Genomic DNA, 16,007 nt, shown 5'->3' with positions numbered 1-16,007 from the left:
AGTAGGACATGGGTCAGAGCCACCAGCCCTCCCCCCGTAGGATGACCCCCAAGGGCATCGGGGCTTCCAGTCTTGGTTCTGCGGGGTTTCTCGTTATCGAAGCCAGGCCTTCCAGCATCTCGATTGGCTGAGTTGCACCCCCTCCGGAGGCTGAGTTGCCCCCTCCAGCCCCCATTGCACTGCTGGGGAGGCGGGGGCACTGGTCCCAGAGGACTGGATGGTTCTCCAGTCCAGGAGGCGGCTTTACTTCTCCTCTGAGGGATCTAGAGGCACAAGCCAGGATGGTTGAAAGCAAACCTTTGTCCCATGTTTGATTTCTAGAGTTGTTCTGTTTGTCTTGTGACCGTGATGAGAGCGGGATTTTAATTGTAAACGTGGTTTTCTTTTCATGGTTTTGTGTTTCTGCCGCCTTGGTGACAGAGAGCAGTGTCCGTGACCCATGGAGTCAAGGTACGTGCTGCCCTTCCTGGAACGCGGTCTGGCTGCATGGCGCCAGTCGGCGCCCCGGTGACACTGTTGCTTTATCCCACAGGGCCAGCCGGGGTACGCAGGCCTCCCCGTAAGTAGCCTCAGCCCTACCCCCGCCCTGGCAGGGAGCAGGGTTTCCATGTTGTGAGGAACCCCAATGCAGGCTGGGCGCCCGCTAGGCTGAGGAACCTTCTGACCCCTTAGGCGCCCCCGGGATCTAGCATGGGGTCTCGGGCCTGTAACTGGTCAGGACCACGAGGCAGGTGCCTCCTGGGCAGCCATGCTGGGAGAGCGCGTGAGTGGCCGGCACGGGGACTGGTCGCTCGAGCCGCCTTTCATTCCCGCCTGTCTCCCTGCAGGGACCAGCTGGGCCGAAGGGAGACATGGGCTTCAGAGGCCAGCAGGGCCCCCCGGGACCCAAGGTGAGGAGTTGGATGTCATCTGCTCAGGGACGGCCCCCTCTGTGAACCCTGAGGGGCAGTCCTGGTCCACCCAGGTGATCACTGTCTGGGAAGGCGGGGGACCTGGACGCTCCCACAGCCTACCTGAAGTCTGGGACAGATTCTGACCTGGGTTCTTCTCTTAGTCACTTCAGTGTGACCCATGGGGGACCCACCAAGACTCCCAACCACAGAGCCCCAGAGGGCAGGCCTGCTTACATGCACCCGTTGTGGGTGTTTGTGTGGACCCCAGAGTTGGGGCTCTGCTGCGGTGGTTGGAGGGCCCTCTCCCTGGAGCTGACCTCCCTGACTGCGCTGCTCGGGTTCTAGGGTGAGAAGGGTGAGCCTGGCATGGTCTTCAGTCCGGACGGCAGAGTGCTGCCCCCTGCCCAGAAAGGAGCCAAGGTGAGCCACCGGGCCTTGCTTTTCTCTCCTGTACCAGCTGGGGAGCAGGATTTCCAGGGACCAGGGAGCCAGCATGGCGGGGGGGAGGAAGGGGTGGCTTCCTGAGAGGGGCCAACTCCTGTCCATGCATGGGTTCTGGAACCTTCCATAGCCTGGGCCCCCTTGCCCTTCCCTGTCTGTTCCTCTTTCACAACCACATTGGGAGGGTTCTGCAAGCTCAGATGCACTGCAGCCCAGCTGGCCCTGGTCACACCCTGCCTCCGTTGGCTGAGCCAGCCCTGCATGGGGCCTGGAGGCACTCCCAGCCACGGCTCTAGGTTCACGCCCTGGCCTGGCCTCACCTGCAGGGGATGGAGTCCCCAGCTTTGCCCATGGGAGCTGCCCATCCTGCTGTGTCTGCTGCCCCTCAGCCTCGGGACTGCTGCTGGGGTCCTGGCCCTCCTTCCTCAGGAGGGAGCAGGGCCTGGCTGGGGTCAGGCGTGGGCTTTTTGAGGGGCCCGTGCCCTGTGTCCCCTGCCCCCAACAGATGACTCTCCAGACGGGCCCTTGGGTGGGTCCTGGGAGTAACTGGGCCCCGATCGGGTGGCTGTAGGTGCAGGCCTGCAGGGGCCTGGAAGCCCTCAGAATTGTTGGGGATGGCCATGGGACCTTGGGTCCCAGGCCCAGAGAATACTCTGCCAGTCCCACCTGCCATTGTACCTGAGGTCAGGACCAGGGTGACTCTAACCAGGACACTGCAGGGCAGCCTCTCAAGCTGCAGGCCTCTCAGGGTGCGCCCCATTCACCCCCTGGGACAGGACACCACTCCAGCACCTTCTCTCTGCTGTTGTTTCCTTCCCTCCTCGGTGATCAGTGCTTCAGTGCTGCCCGGAGGGATGAATCCAGAAGGGGAATCCAGAAGGGCACGGGGACCCCTTGGGGTTGTCTGGGGGGAATGACCTGTGCGGTCACCTAACAGTGCTTCTGGTTTCTGTTCAGGGGGAGCCCGGCTTCCGAGGACCTCCGGTGAGTAGGCCCTACTTCCCCGACATGCACATGCGTGTGCTGTGCTCTGAAAAGCACCTGTCCTCGCCTGGCTACTGAAAAGCATGAGTGACCAGAGCTTACATCCCAGCTTCACGTTCAAAGCACAGGACAGGTGTTGGTGGGAGACCACAGCGGGTTCTACCTCTGCTCACCTGAAACGTGGCTCCTCCTCTCTGCAGGGTCCGTATGGACGGCCTGGGCACAAAGGAGAGATTGGCTTCCCTGGGCGACCAGTAAGGATCGAGGGTCTTGTTGTGTAGGTGGTGGGGGGAACAGGTAGAGTGTGGCCCAGGCCCTGGGGGGCAGTGGGCTCTGAGGGGAGTGGATTGCCATCCTTCCCACTGCCTTCCACCTAAGGTGGCCCCTGCCTGACATGGCTCTCTTTGGGACATGGGTGAGGAGGCCCTGCTCATGGACAGCTCAGACCCAGGAAGGGCTGACACCCCTCAGGAGGCGGGGGTGGGGACAGGAGCGTCTAGGCCCAGCCCCCTGGGGCCTGAGGGCTGGAGTGGTGTGAGGCTGGAGGTGGGCTGGGTCTGTCCTGGTGGGGACTGAGATGGTAGCTGAGGCTGAAGTCTTGGCCAGCACCCAGCAGTTCCCTACACTCTCCCCAGGGTCGTCCTGGAATGAATGGATTCAAAGGAGAGAAAGGGGAGCCAGGAGACACCAGCATCGGATTTGGTGCACGGGTGAGTGTCCTGCAAGGGCAGACAGCACCCAGAATGGCCTGGGGCAGTGGTCAGCAAACTCATTAGTCAACAGAGCCAAATATCAACAGTACAAAGATTGAAATTTCTTTTGAGAGCCACATTTTTTAAACTTAAACTTCTTCTAATGCCAGTTCTCCAAAATAGACTCGCCCAGGCCATGGTATTTTGTGGAAGAGCCACACTCAAGGGGCCAAAGAGCCGCATGTGGCTCGCGAGCCGCAGTTTGCCGACCACGGGCCTGGGGGAACAGCCTCGGGTTTCAGGCTCGTCTTCAGGAGGCTGCTTCTGAGGGTCCCTGTGGTGTGACCACGCTGTGCTTGTCCTGACTCACATGCACATACGTGCACGCACACACACAGCTCTAGCACAGCGGGAACAGACATCCTTTCTTAGAAGGGCATCCATGTTAGCGTCGGTTCTGAGCTCCAGGCTTGTCTTCACTCAACACCACGTTATTACTTGCAGTAACTCTGCCATCTTTTGAGCCAAGGGTTTTATTTTAGCAAGGTTGGCAGGGTAGGACATGTAGCCATTTTGTCCTGAGAGTTGGGGCTTGCTTCTGACACACTGGGCACCCAGTGCCCCTCCTGCCACACTCGTGCATTCTCTCTGGGAAGCCCAGCCCCACCCCAAAAAATCTCAGCCTGGGGCCCCTCCCACCCCTCCCTGGTCCCTGACCCGAGCTCCCACAGCTCAGCCGGACGGGACGGTGGTCCTGAGTCATGTTCCAGGCAGTCGCTCTTCCAGTTTTTTATTTGTTGCTGGTTCTTCCTGGGAACTTCCTTCCCTCTTGATGACTAAGACTGGGCCGCTGTGAAAAATTAAGACTAGAAGTCAACACTTTTCAGGGTTCTGATGCAGTGATGGAACAATAGGTCACATTTGTGAATAAGGAAGAGAGGCTCTTGAATTCTTTTCATGCTGTTGAGTTTTATTTTATTTTTTATATATACATTTTTTTATTATTCATTTCAGAGAGAGGAAGGTAGAGGGAGAGAGATAGAAACATCAGTGATGAGGGAGAATCATTGATCGGCTGCCTCCTGCACATCCCGCACTGGGGATCAAGCCCGCAACCCGGACATGTGCCCTGACCTGGAATCAAACCATGACCTCCTGGTTCATAGGTCGATGTTCAACCACTGAGCCACGCTGGCCAGACAGCTGTTGAGTTTTAAAGGCAGCTATGAAGTGGCTGCGCACATGCCCCCTGGTCAGGGGCGTCCCACCTCTGGTTCTGCTTCTGTCTCTCCTTCCCCGGCCACACTTGGACAGTGGCTAAGGGAGGACCACTGTGACTTTCAGAAATGCTGCTGCCCACATCTGCCGCCCCGGCCAGTGTCTGACCTGGCTGTGGACGTGACTGACCCGAGCTTTCTGTTCCCTCACAGGGCCCACCTGGCCTCCCAGGGCCTCCAGGGCCTCCCGGGCCGCCAGGCCTTCCCGGGACCCCTGTCTACGACAGCAATGTAAGTCGCCTGGCACCTCTCGCTCACCCCTCCCAGTCCTTACACAGAGTCCTCGGTTGCTGCCACCTTCCCACCACCAACCCCCATGCACCCCAGGGAGGGGTAGCCCAAGCCCCTGGAGGCTTCCTCCCCTCTGAGTAGGGGAGATGGGGTCCTTCTGGGAGGGAGCCCTGTGGTGGGCACCAGGCTGCCTGCCTCGGGGGCCACAGTCAATTAGAAGATAAGCCCCCATGAAAGTACAGGCGGGGGCGGGGGACAAGTGGGGGCGGCGGGGGTGGGGGCGGGGAGCTCTCTGGATCTGGGTACCTGAGCCCCAAGACCCATTGTCCCTGGGAAGGTGGACATGGCATTTCACGAGGCTCAGAGACGTGAAGTGCACTCATGAGGGGCTCCACCTGTCATGACCAGGTCTCCTGATTCCAAACCCCGTGTCCTCTCCTCCCCCTCCCTGCTCCCCAGTCTCAGGGTGGGGGTGGAGGGTGCCTCTGTGCCCTCAAAAAGGATGCTGGGGCTTCTGGGCTCAGAGACCCCTGGGTGGGTGGTGACCTCAGTTCCCAGTGTCGCCCTCAACAGCTACCTTTGGCCTACTCTTTGCAGGCCTTTGTGGAGTCTGGCCCTGCGGGACCTCCCGGTTTGCCAGGTGAGGGCTCCTGGTGGCCCTGGAAGAGCTGGGGGCGGGCGGCCCTTTACTGGGGTGCTGGATGCTCCAGGACTTGGCACCCCCTGCTCACCCGGCCCTGAGGCCACATGAGTTCCCTGGGGACCTAACCTTGGGTGGGAGTGGACACAGTGACCGCCCACTTGCTGCCCACAATTTAGATTGGGCTCCAGAGGGCATGTTCCTCTCACACATCCAATAATGGGCACTGGGGTCTCCGTCCCTCCAGGGCACCAGGGGCCTTCTGGACCAAAGGGGGACAAAGGAGAAGTCGGCCCGCCCGGACCACCAGGTGAGAGTGCTGGGCGGCCCCGGGCTGAGGGGCTGCTCTTGGGGTGGCTTGTCCTGCCCTCCAGGAGGAAGGAAGCCCCTTCTGGGCTCAGGGGGGCCCTCACAGGACCTGGAGGGCATGGGCTGGGCTCAAGGACACCTGGTTGGCCCCATCGCCACCACAGGGCCCAGGGCGGCAAAGACAGTGGCCAGGCAGCATGCCCTATCACCCACCTGCTGAAAAGCAGGGCTGGACCCAGGGTGTGTCTCCCAGAGAAGACCTAGCCCCCCAATGGGGATGCTGAGGGGAGGAGCAGAGAGGTGCAGCATTGTGCTGGGGAAGGGGCTACCCTGCAGCTGGCTGAGTGTCCATGGGAACTGACACCCACCACCCTCAGTGGGGTTGTGCGACTCCAGAGTCGGGGTCCAGGTGGGATGTCTGTGGTCCTTGCTGTGGGTGCAGGGCCTGGCCAGGGGAGAGGCAGGGAGGGAATACATGGAGCACATTTTTGGAAGGGAAGAAATACACCTGCCATTTTCATAGACATCACGTTTTTGATCAGCAACCCAAAAGGAATCGCAGATAAACTGTTAGAATCAATAAGGAAGTTAATCAAGGTCACGAGGGCAATTTACAAAATCCATGACCAGTCATAAACAAAATGGAAATTTTAAAAAGTTACCATTTAGAAAGATATCAGATTGGTCATTGGGAGGTGCGGGGAGGGAGAATTGGACAAAGAGGGTCAAAAGGTACAAACTTCCCAAACTTTTTCCTTTTTGTACCCGTATGAGATGATGGATGTTAGTAAACTTACTGATCACTTCGCAGTATATGTAAGTCAAGTCATCCTGCTGTACGCCTTACACTCCCAACAGTGCTGTGTGTCAGTTACAGCAATAAAACTGAAATGGATAAAAAGGCACCACTAATAAACACATCCCCCCCCCCTCCAAAAAAAAACCCCACAAAACTGGCAATAGGTTGGAAGAAAATAGGCCAAGAATCTCTGCAGAAATACAGAACTTTTATAGAAAGAGATGAAAGAAGATGGAGATGGGTGCGTGTGTCTGGGCGGGGTTGGGGGCGGGTGTATAAATGAAAGAGGCTGTACAGTGTCTCACTGAGGCCCCATTTGAAACCTTCCTATAGGGCAGTTCCCATTCGACTTCCTCCAGCTAGAAGCTGAACTGAAGGTGGGTGACCCCTCACCCCTGCGCTGAGCCCTCCTCCGTCCACTGGCCCACCCAGCACTCCCCTCTGCCCATCCCACATGGGGCACTGGCCATCCCTGGCTTGGTTTTGTGGGGACTCCCTGGGGTGCAATGGAAGGCCTGCCAGGCCTGGGCTCCAGATGCTCCCAGCTGCCTCACCCTGCCCCCTCCAGGCTGGTGGGGGTCAGCACCACCCCTCCCCACACCAGCAACGAGAGCTGGCCTGTCTGAAACAAGCATTTCCGTCCACAGGGGGAGAAGGGTGACCGAGGGGACACCGGGCAGAAAGGAGAAAGGGGTGAGCCCGGGGGTGGCGGATTCTTCGGCTCTAGTATGCCTGGACCCCCCGGCCCGCCAGGCTACCCCGGCATTCCGGTAAGTCTGGGCTTCAGGCCACCCTGTAGGTGCCCGCACACAGACCCAGGCCTGTGCGTGTTCCCAGAGGCCCCTGGGGCCAGGAGCCGAGCACAGGGCCAGTCTGGCCATGAACACCCGATGAGGCCCACAGGCTACGCCCTACAAATGGCCCCGAACACTTTCATCCTGGTTCTGCCCTATGGGGGGCATGTGGCAGGCCAAGTGGGTGCACAGTCACTGGCCCCCAACAGGGTGGGCACACTGACTGGGAGTGTCTCCAGCAGGGAGGTGGGGGATAGGGTGGAGCCCCCACCCAGCTCTCCTGCCTGATCTTCTGCAGGCGCTGTTCCTCCTAGTTGGGACCCCACCAAGTCCCCTCAAGGAGACCCTTTGCCCTAAACGATTCCAGGGAACAGTGGGCCCAGCCTCTGCCTGGGGGGTGGAAGATTAGGGGCCCTTGGGGGCCACACCTGTGTTCAGGGGCTGCTCTGGTGTACGAGCTGGGGTCAAACCCCAGCAACAGGGACGCGGGGTAGGGGTGGGGTATCCTCCCAGGCCTTGGGGCATGGGCAGGGAGGGGCCATGGCTCAGAGGCCGTGCTTCCTGCAGAGGTTCTTGGCGATGCCTCCCGGCCCCTCAGACTTCAGTGCCCTTGGCCTAGGGCCCTAGCTGACATCAGCACATGTCTTGTTGTCTGTCCTAGGGTCCTAAAGGAGAGAGCATCAGGGGCCAGCCCGGCCCACCTGGACCTCAGGGACCCCCTGGCATTGGCTATGAAGGGCGCCAGGGGCCTCCGGGACCTCCTGGCCCTCCAGGGCCCCCAGGGCCGCCTTCCTTTCCTGGCCCCTACAGGCAGAGTAAGTTGGGTGGGGAGTGATCTGGGCTCCAGCCTCGTACTGCTGGGGCTGGCGTGTTCCCACTCTGGCTTCTCTCTTGTAGCTATCAGCGTTCCTGGCCCTCCAGGCCCACCTGGGCCCCCAGGCCCCCCTGGAACCCTGGGCACCTCCTCAGGGGTAAGCATTCCCCTGCCCCCGCCCCTCATTGCCTGGTTGCCTGCCCAACCACCCTTCCCTTTGGAGGCCTGTGGGTGGGGCTGCTTGATGAGTCCTGGGTAGACCCCATAGGGACCCTGCTTTGCCCCAAAATGTGGTTTCTGAAGCGGAAGTGGGGTGCCTGGGGGCCATGACTGAGATGGGCAGGGGGAAGGGGACAGCCATGGCGGAGGTCCTGGTGGGCAGGACCATGCGCAGAGGCCTAGGGACTCATGGACTCGTGGGTACCCGAGAGACCATGCGGAGTGCCCTCTCCTCCTTCCGAGGGCAGCCTCACCCACCCCGCCTTCATGGGGAGTCCCTAGGGCTAGCCTGACAAGATGGTGCCCAGTTAAGTCTTAAGGACTGTCCTCTGTCCGGGGTGTCCATGTCCCCACCCTATCACCTGGAAATATCCAAATGCGGTCCCCTGAACACCACACCTGTCGGGATCATCTGCCGTTCCTGTCCCCACCCCCCCTCACCACCCCCCACCCCTGGTGAGCCCAGTGCCGCCCCTGAGTGCAGTGGGGCCCCATTGGGCCGGGCCTCCAACAGGTGAGGATCTGGCCCACGTACCAGACCATGCTGGACAAGGTGCCCGAGGTGCCCGAGGGCTGGCTCATCTTCGTGGCTGACAGGGAGGAGCTGTACGTCCGCGTCCGAAATGGGTTCCGGAAGGTCCTGGTGAGTTCTCTGGATGGCCTTTTCCTGCACCTCCTGTCCTCACTCGTGGGGGTCGGACATGGGAGAAGGTGGGGAGCGCTGCATGGAGGAGGAAGGCCCCAGGCCTATGGGCAGGGGCACAGGGATCCAGGCCACTGCCACACCCACAGCAAGCCCCCTCCGCCACGGTCAGGACCATCCTGTTAGGGCGACACCCTGCAGGGACAAGTGACAGCCAGCGCTCCTCATGCTACTTTTTTTTTAATTAGTAGAATTTCTTGAGGAGTTCTAGGCTTACAGAGAAGTAGCCCTCACCCTTTTGAAAATGTGTGGTGTGCCAGGCACCGGGCAGGCCCCGGATGCAGCCGTGCTGGCTTCCATGGGGAGGCAGGGCCCGGGCTGGGCACGTGCATTCGGGAGGGTTGCCCACTGTGGGTGCTGGTGAATCAGGTCATTGAAGTAACCCCCGTGTTTTCTTCCAGCTGGAGGCCCGGACGCCACTCCCGCGTGGGACGGTAAGGAGCCCTGTTCTTTCCCAGCTGTCAGTTTTGGGGTGCAAACCTTTGAGCCTGGTGGATGGCCAGGGCGCATGGGGCATGCAGTGGTGGTCTGCACACTGCCTCACATTTCTGGAACAACACTTACTAGTAGTGCTTTAGCATCCTGGGGCCTCCCCTGCTGGGGAGATGGGTGCCCATCGTCTTTCCCAGGCTCCTGGGGCCAGAATCCACTGCTCCTTTGAGTCTTGCCGTCCTTCCTCCAGAGTGCAGGGCACACGGACAGACCGAGGGTGGATGGAGGGTGGACGGAGGGGGAACAGGGGAGATGGAGATGGGGGATGAATGGGCTGAAGCGAGTACTTGAGTTTACGTCTCACAGCTGTAGGCTCCTTTGAAAAAGCATGACTTCTCATATGGCCCAGCCCAGTGAATGAATGGGAGTCGATTCTCTCATTCATTCATTCAGCACATAGTCCTGGGTCCCTCCCATACGCTGGGCCTGTTCTAGGCATGAGGTACAGCTGGGCAGGAAAGGGGTAAAGCCACTGCCGCCTGCAGCTGACATCACATGGGGGAGACGGGCAGTAAAGAGAATAGGTTTGCCAATATTTGAAGCATGATATGAAGTATAGTTATACAAATACAAATCTTTTATGTAAATACTACATAGTATATGTTAATTACATGAACTATAAATATAAACTATCCACGGGGACTAAGTACCTAATAATAGGCATATAGGTAACAGTAATACATTGTAGGGTGTGTCCTAAGGCTTTCGGTGCTGTGGGAATAAATAATTGGGAAGTGGGTGGGGGCGCAGGAGTTGGGATTTGAAGGTGGAGGTCACCTTGTCTCTGCGGTGGGAATGGAGCAAAGGCTTGAGGAACTGAGAGCAGGGGCCCGCCGTGTCATAACCGGGCATCTGAGCTACAGCGAGGAGGTGGCCTCAAGGTCAGGGGACGTGGTCGCCTGAGGCACCCCCCAGGCCACAGCAAGGAGGTGGCTGGGGTGTGCAGGAGCCAGGAGTGTGTGAGCAGAGGACATCCACTTGATTTAGGCATAAAAAGGATGGCCGGGCTCCCCCACCAAGAGCACAAGCTGGGGTGAAGAGGAACAGGGGTGCTCTGGGACAGGTAGCCAGGAACCTAGGCCCAGGCAGGAGAGCAGAGCCTGAGGGGCACCAGGGGGCCTCCCTGTGGCGCTGACAGGTGTTGGAGCCCCCCGTCCCACATACTGTCCACCCCTTGATCTGCAGGACAACGAAGTGGCCGCCTTGCCGCCCCCCCTCGTGCAGCTGCATGAGGGAAACCCGCACCCCCGGTGGGAACTGCCCCCCTCCACCTCACGACCCTGGCGGGCAGATGACATCCTGGTCAGGCCCCCACGCCTGCTGGACCCCCAGCCCTACCCTGGAGTGCCGCATCACAGCTCCTACGTGCACTCACGGCCAGCCCACCCCACTGGCGCTCCTGCCCATACCCACCAGGACTTCCAACCGGTGGTGAGTGACCCTGGGGGCACATGCCCACCAGCCCCTGAGCTCCCAGGGAGGGTTCTCGGGGCCTGGGACTGCCCTCTGGCACCTGCCTCTGAAGCCAGTCTCTGCTTAGGTCCCAGAGAGGCTGGGCTGGTGCCTATGACGCCCCTGGGGACAGGGGCCCCGCAGAGCCTTTTTCACAGAGGTGGCTGGCGAGGCCTGAGGACAGGGACTTGCTTAGGAGGTAGATGGAAGAGGTGGCTGCTTCAAGCTGACCACCCCCCACTCCCAGGCTGGGCGTTGCTTTCTGGGCCCCCGCACCTCTGCTGCCCTGGGCTGAAGGGCCCCAGGCTGGTTCTTCAGGGCCTCAGTGGGTGCACTCAGCTCTGCCAAGCCCTGTCTATGCTGAGACTCAACCCTACTGTCCATGCAGGGCCGGGGCGGAGGGAGGGCAGGCGGGGAGGGGGCGCCCAGAACTGTACCTGACGTCACCGGCGGCTGACTGCAGCTGACTGCTACTCTCCTGCAGCTGCACCTGGTCGCACTCAACGGGCCACAGCCTGGCGGCCTGCGTGGCATCCGTGGCGCCGACCTCCAGTGCTTCCAGCAGGCGCGTGCGGCGGGGCTGGCAGGCACCTTCCGTGCCTTCCTGTCGTCGCGCCTACAGGACCTCTACAGCATTGTGCGTCGTGCCGACCGTGCCACCGTGCCCATTGTCAACCTCAGGGTGGGTGCACTGCCCAGTGTGGGGGGCTCCCAGAGCTGGGATGAGGGACCTGGGAGTCAGGGGGAGGGCCCTGGGCTGGTCACACCCCTGAGAACCCAGCAGGGCCCCTGCACCACAGTGCCCTTCACATGGCTTTATTTCATGGCTCTTCACCACCACTGTGTGCTTGCCGGATGCTCCTAATGTTTCAGGACCACGGGTGGTGGATTCGTCCCAGACCCGGGGTCCAGGCTGGGGGAGGTACCTGGTCTGCTAAGGCGCCCAGCCAATGGTCCTCTGTTGGGGGGTGACCAGAGATGGGTAAACTGCCCCACTTCCCTCCGTAGGACGAGGAGCTGTTTCCCAACTGGGAGGCCTTGTTCTCGGGCTCCCAGGGCCAGCTGAAGCCGGGGGCCCGCATCTTCTCCTTTGACGGCAGAGACGTGCTGCAGCACCCCGCCTGGTAGGTGCCCCCGCGTGAGTGCAGTAGTTGTGGGGGGAGGAGGGAGCTCTGGATCTTACTGGCCCTAGTGCAGGCCCCTGACGCTGCACCTCCCTGTCTCGCTTGACCCTCTACCTAATGCATGCTCACTGTTTAAAACTCACAAGATCCAGAAGAGCATTAATGATACAAAGCATTCTTCATGTGTTGTACAAACACATTCACCAGCCTGCTCCCTGGGCAGGCCTCCCCCACACTGCTGTCCGGGAGACTGGCCAATGGTGGGTGCCCCAGGGGCTGCCAGGATCACCCAGCTCTCACTGTCTGTCACGCAGACATCACAGAAAGTGATTGCTCCTGTAAATTCCCCCAAATGGAATTTCCTATTGGAGGATGTGTGTACTTCAAACACTGGTGGAAGCTGTCAGGTTGCCCTCACACCCCTTGTCCCTCTGCTGGCATGGTATGAGGGTGCCTGTTCCCCCAGTGCATGCTCTTCCAAGGTGGCTCATGTGTCAGACAAGTAGGTGCCCCGCCCTCATGGAGAAGCACCCAGCCCCAAGGGACCAGTCATCAGGGTCACAGGGTGCACTGTCCCTGGTGGCTAGGGATGGCCCGAGTCCCTGCTACCACCTCCACATCTAGCTGCAGCCTCCGCCCTTTTCTGCCTGAGGGTGGCCTCTGTCCCAGGAGGAGAGGGCCCCAGGGAGACTGACGGCCTGTGTCCTGCAGGCCACAGAAGAGTGTGTGGCATGGCTCAGACCCCAGCGGGCGCCGGCTGACCGAGAGCTACTGTGAGACGTGGCGGACTGAGGCCGCAACAGCCACGGGCCAGGCCTCCTCGTTGCTGACGGGCAGACTGTTGGAACAGAAAGCCGTGAGCTGCCACAACACCTTCATCGTCCTCTGCATTGAGAACAGCTTCATGACCTCCTCCAAGTAGGGCTTCTGCCAGCTCACGTGACGTATGGATCGACGGCCAGAGAGGAGGCCAAGCGGCAGGGCAAGTGGAGAGGCCCCCAGTGACGGGCAGGGAGCGGCAGCCAGCACTCCAGACGGGACCTGGCTGGGACACATTCCTGTGTGGTTCACATTCATGTAATCCTCCAGAAATAAAAGAAAGCCAAAGAGTGTATTTTTTAAAAAGTTTAAAACAGAAAGCTTGGTGCCAACTCTTTCTCCTGCCCTGCCCGCTTCCAAGCCCCAGCTGGCCTGGCCTGGTCATGCAGGGCGTTGTCCTCAGATTACTGTCCTCAGATTAGACACCAGGGGGCGCACCCAGCCCTGTTTTTTCTCTCTCTTCCCCCCCCCCTTTCTCTCCTCTCCTCTCCTCTCCTCTCCTCTCCTCTCCTCTCCTCTCCTCTCCTCCCCTCCCCTCCCCTCCCCTCCCCTCCCCTCCCCTCCCCTCCCCTCCCCTCCCCTCCCCTCCCCTCCCCTCCCCTCCCCTCTCCTCCACTCTCCTCTCCTCTCCTCTCCTCTGCTCTCCTCTCTAAAGAATTTTTGTGAGATTGTTTGCGCTTGTCTACAATTGCCAGGAAGCAGAATCTCAACGTATTGAGATAATGCTCCGCCCTGGCTCTCTTCTCTTGTGGCCTCTAACATTCACTCCCCTGGGGTGGAATGTGCACCCCAGGCCCCCAGAGGGTTCTTCAGTTGCCCTAGGCAGGGGCTGACTTGGTTTTCTGCCTGGAACCCCTTATCTGCACAAAACTCAGACCCGCTTGCAGACTAGCCTCAGCCTCCCTCTTCCCTTCTCTGTCTGGCCCAGGGGCTGTGCCAGCAGTAAAGCGGGCCCTCCCGCCCCAGGCGCTCAGCAGTCCAGACGACTCAGGCCTTGGGTCTAAGGAGGACCACCTCTCCTCGGTCTCTTGCAGCAATACCCCCTTCCACTGGTGCCATTTCCAAGCTCAGTGCCCAGCTCAACACCCCACTGCTGACTCGGCTCCAGACGGGGGATGGGAGATAGCATTACCTCCCCACCCCCCATGCTGTACTAGTGGCCTATGCATCCCCTTTCTCCTGGAGTGAGCCCTGTCCCGTGGGGTCTCTGTCCCATGCTGGCTTCCCAGTTGATCTGTGAGGTTGAAAACAGTGCTGAGCTAGCCCCAGCCATAGCTGTGCTGTGTGTTTTTAGGGTCCACAAACCAAACATGGCAGCATCCTGTTCCTGGCCCCAACCCCACATTCAGTAACCCTTTAAAATACATATATATCCTCCTAAATAATAAAAGCCCAGTGACCAAACAGCAGAGTGACCAGTTGACCAGAGGCTATGGTGTGCACTGACCACCAGGGGGCAGACACTCAATGCAGGAGCAGCCACTCAGAGGGCAGGTCCACAGCCGCTCCGCTGACCGGGATGAGCAGCGCTCCCACAGCAGGCTGATCCCTGCAGGCCACACCCTCCCACCAGTGCATGAATCCCATGCACCGGGCCTCTAGTATAGTATCTATATAAAAGCCTAAGCAGCCGGTCGACTGGTAGCTATGATGCACACTGACCATCAGGAGGCAGACGCTCAATGTGCAGGCATGAAAACATGGAACAGACTGCTGAATCTCGGGGGAGAGAGGAAGGGGGAAGAGCAGGAAGAGATTAACCAAAGATCTTATATGCATACTAGAGGCCCAGTGCACGAATTTGTGCACCAATGGGGTCCCTCAGCCTGTCCTGTGGGGACCAGGCCAAAACCACAGTCCAACATCCTCCGAGGGGTCCCAGATTGCGAGAGGGCACAGGCCAGGTTGAGGGACCCCACTGCACAAATCTGTGCACTGGGCCTCTAGTGTGTGTGTGTGTGTGTGTATACTTTGATTTCAAAGTGGAAGGGAGAGGGAGAGAGAGAGAGAAACATCAATGATAAGAATCATTGATTAGCTGCCTCCTGCACACCCCACACTGGGCATCAAGCCCGCAACCTGAACATGTGCCCTGACCGGGAATCAAAAGGTGACCTCCCGGTTGGTTCATAGGTCGATGCTCAACAGCTGAGCCACCCTGGCCGGGCCCAGTCCCCATTTTCCAGGCTTAGAGTTCCCAACACCCGTGCAGCCCAAGCTCTGCCTGGGAGCACCTGCTAGGACTCCTCCAGTCCCTGGCCAGACTGCCTCCTGCTGAGCCCTGGATGGAGGCCGCGTGGAGGGGCTGCAGCGGGTCAGACAGGACTGGACCATGTCCACAAACTAGCTCCATGCCCATGAGAGAATGAGGCCGTGTGTTTTGCCTTGTTCACCACCATCCACAACAGCCTTGTTCACCACCATCCACAACAGTGCATCTCAAAACCCACATCGTTGTACTTGTTGGAGAACTTCAGGAAACATTTTGAGGTGCATGTGTGTCTCTGGGAGAGCTGGTAGGTGTCCCCTTTGGTGGCCATGCTGGGGGGGGATGGCAGGCCAGAGCCCAACCCCTTGAGGTCTGCTGTCCATGCACTATAGCCATAAACCAGAGGAGCTGGTCCTGGTGACTGAGATGTGGTTCCAAATAAAAACATCTATGTACATGGACACTGGTTTGCAGGTGGCCTGCGCTGTCCTGAGACCAGTTCTCTGGAGCCTAAGTCCCCACACACCCAAGTGGGTGGGCCCTGAGGGAGCCCAGGTGTGCAATATACAGATACACATGGCTGTGCATGGGTATGCATGGACATCCCCAGGTGTACACAGATGTACCAGGTGTATGTGGATGACCTTTCTCCGCTCAGGTCTCTCTGGGGCAGCAGGCTTCCCAGGCCCATGCAGGTGGCCTGCCCTGGGCTCACACCCAGCATCACCATGCTCTCCCCACAGGTGCTGCAGCCGGCCAGGCTCTGGGAGGTGTCTGACCCTGAGGGGCTATGCACACTACACAGAGAAGGCCTCACTGCGCCCTGGGAACAGATGCCATCCCTGCCCTCGTGGCCAAGGTGCTTAGGAGCAGCAGAAAAAGGCAGTTCTGGGAGCCTGGAGGCGGTTCTGGGTTTGAGCAGCACAGTGCACATGGAGGGCCTCAGAGGGAGCAGTTGGGCCAGCTGCTAATGGTGTTCTTGCTGGGGCGGGGGGTATCCCAGTGCAAAGGCACAGAGCCCTGATTGTGGGGTCAGTGACCAGAGGAGATCCCCCCAACCTCCCAACCAATCCATGAAGTCCTGCTCGATCTCTAAGCACAAATGGGAAATGGTG

The 16,007-nt window shown here is 59.5% G+C and overlaps 1 protein-coding gene across 3 annotated transcripts in view; it reads left to right on the top strand.

Annotated features, from left to right (window-relative positions):
* The window catches only part of COL18A1 (collagen type XVIII alpha 1 chain), an 84,981-nt gene extending 71,987 nt beyond the window's left edge, over positions 1-12,994 (top strand). For all 3 annotated transcript variants that reach the window (XM_080656449.1, XM_080656448.1, XM_080656447.1), the window contains 20 exons: positions 421-450; positions 533-559; positions 828-890; positions 1,239-1,313; positions 2,292-2,318; positions 2,519-2,572; positions 2,954-3,028; positions 4,441-4,518; positions 5,116-5,158; positions 5,406-5,468; positions 6,600-6,643; positions 6,914-7,036; positions 7,722-7,875; positions 7,958-8,031; positions 8,608-8,736; positions 9,198-9,230; positions 10,474-10,719; positions 11,225-11,422; positions 11,749-11,864; positions 12,576-12,994. In XM_080656449.1, coding sequence (XP_080512575.1) covers positions 421-450; positions 533-559; positions 828-890; positions 1,239-1,313; positions 2,292-2,318; positions 2,519-2,572; positions 2,954-3,028; positions 4,441-4,518; positions 5,116-5,158; positions 5,406-5,468; positions 6,600-6,643; positions 6,914-7,036; positions 7,722-7,875; positions 7,958-8,031; positions 8,608-8,736; positions 9,198-9,230; positions 10,474-10,719; positions 11,225-11,422; positions 11,749-11,864; positions 12,576-12,786 — 1,863 coding nt within the window. In that variant the 3' untranslated portion in view covers positions 12,787-12,994. The remainder of the gene's footprint in view (positions 1-420; positions 451-532; positions 560-827; positions 891-1,238; positions 1,314-2,291; positions 2,319-2,518; positions 2,573-2,953; positions 3,029-4,440; positions 4,519-5,115; positions 5,159-5,405; positions 5,469-6,599; positions 6,644-6,913; positions 7,037-7,721; positions 7,876-7,957; positions 8,032-8,607; positions 8,737-9,197; positions 9,231-10,473; positions 10,720-11,224; positions 11,423-11,748; positions 11,865-12,575) is intronic.
* Positions 12,995-16,007: the final 3,013 nt, after the last annotated feature.

Source organism: Plecotus auritus, assembly GCF_963455305.1.
Source record: "Plecotus auritus genome assembly, chromosome: 2".
NCBI classification, from domain to species: domain Eukaryota; kingdom Metazoa; phylum Chordata; class Mammalia; order Chiroptera; family Vespertilionidae; genus Plecotus; species Plecotus auritus.
The sequence above is the reverse complement of the archived record's forward strand: the minus strand, read 5'-3'. Positions and strand labels throughout refer to the sequence as shown.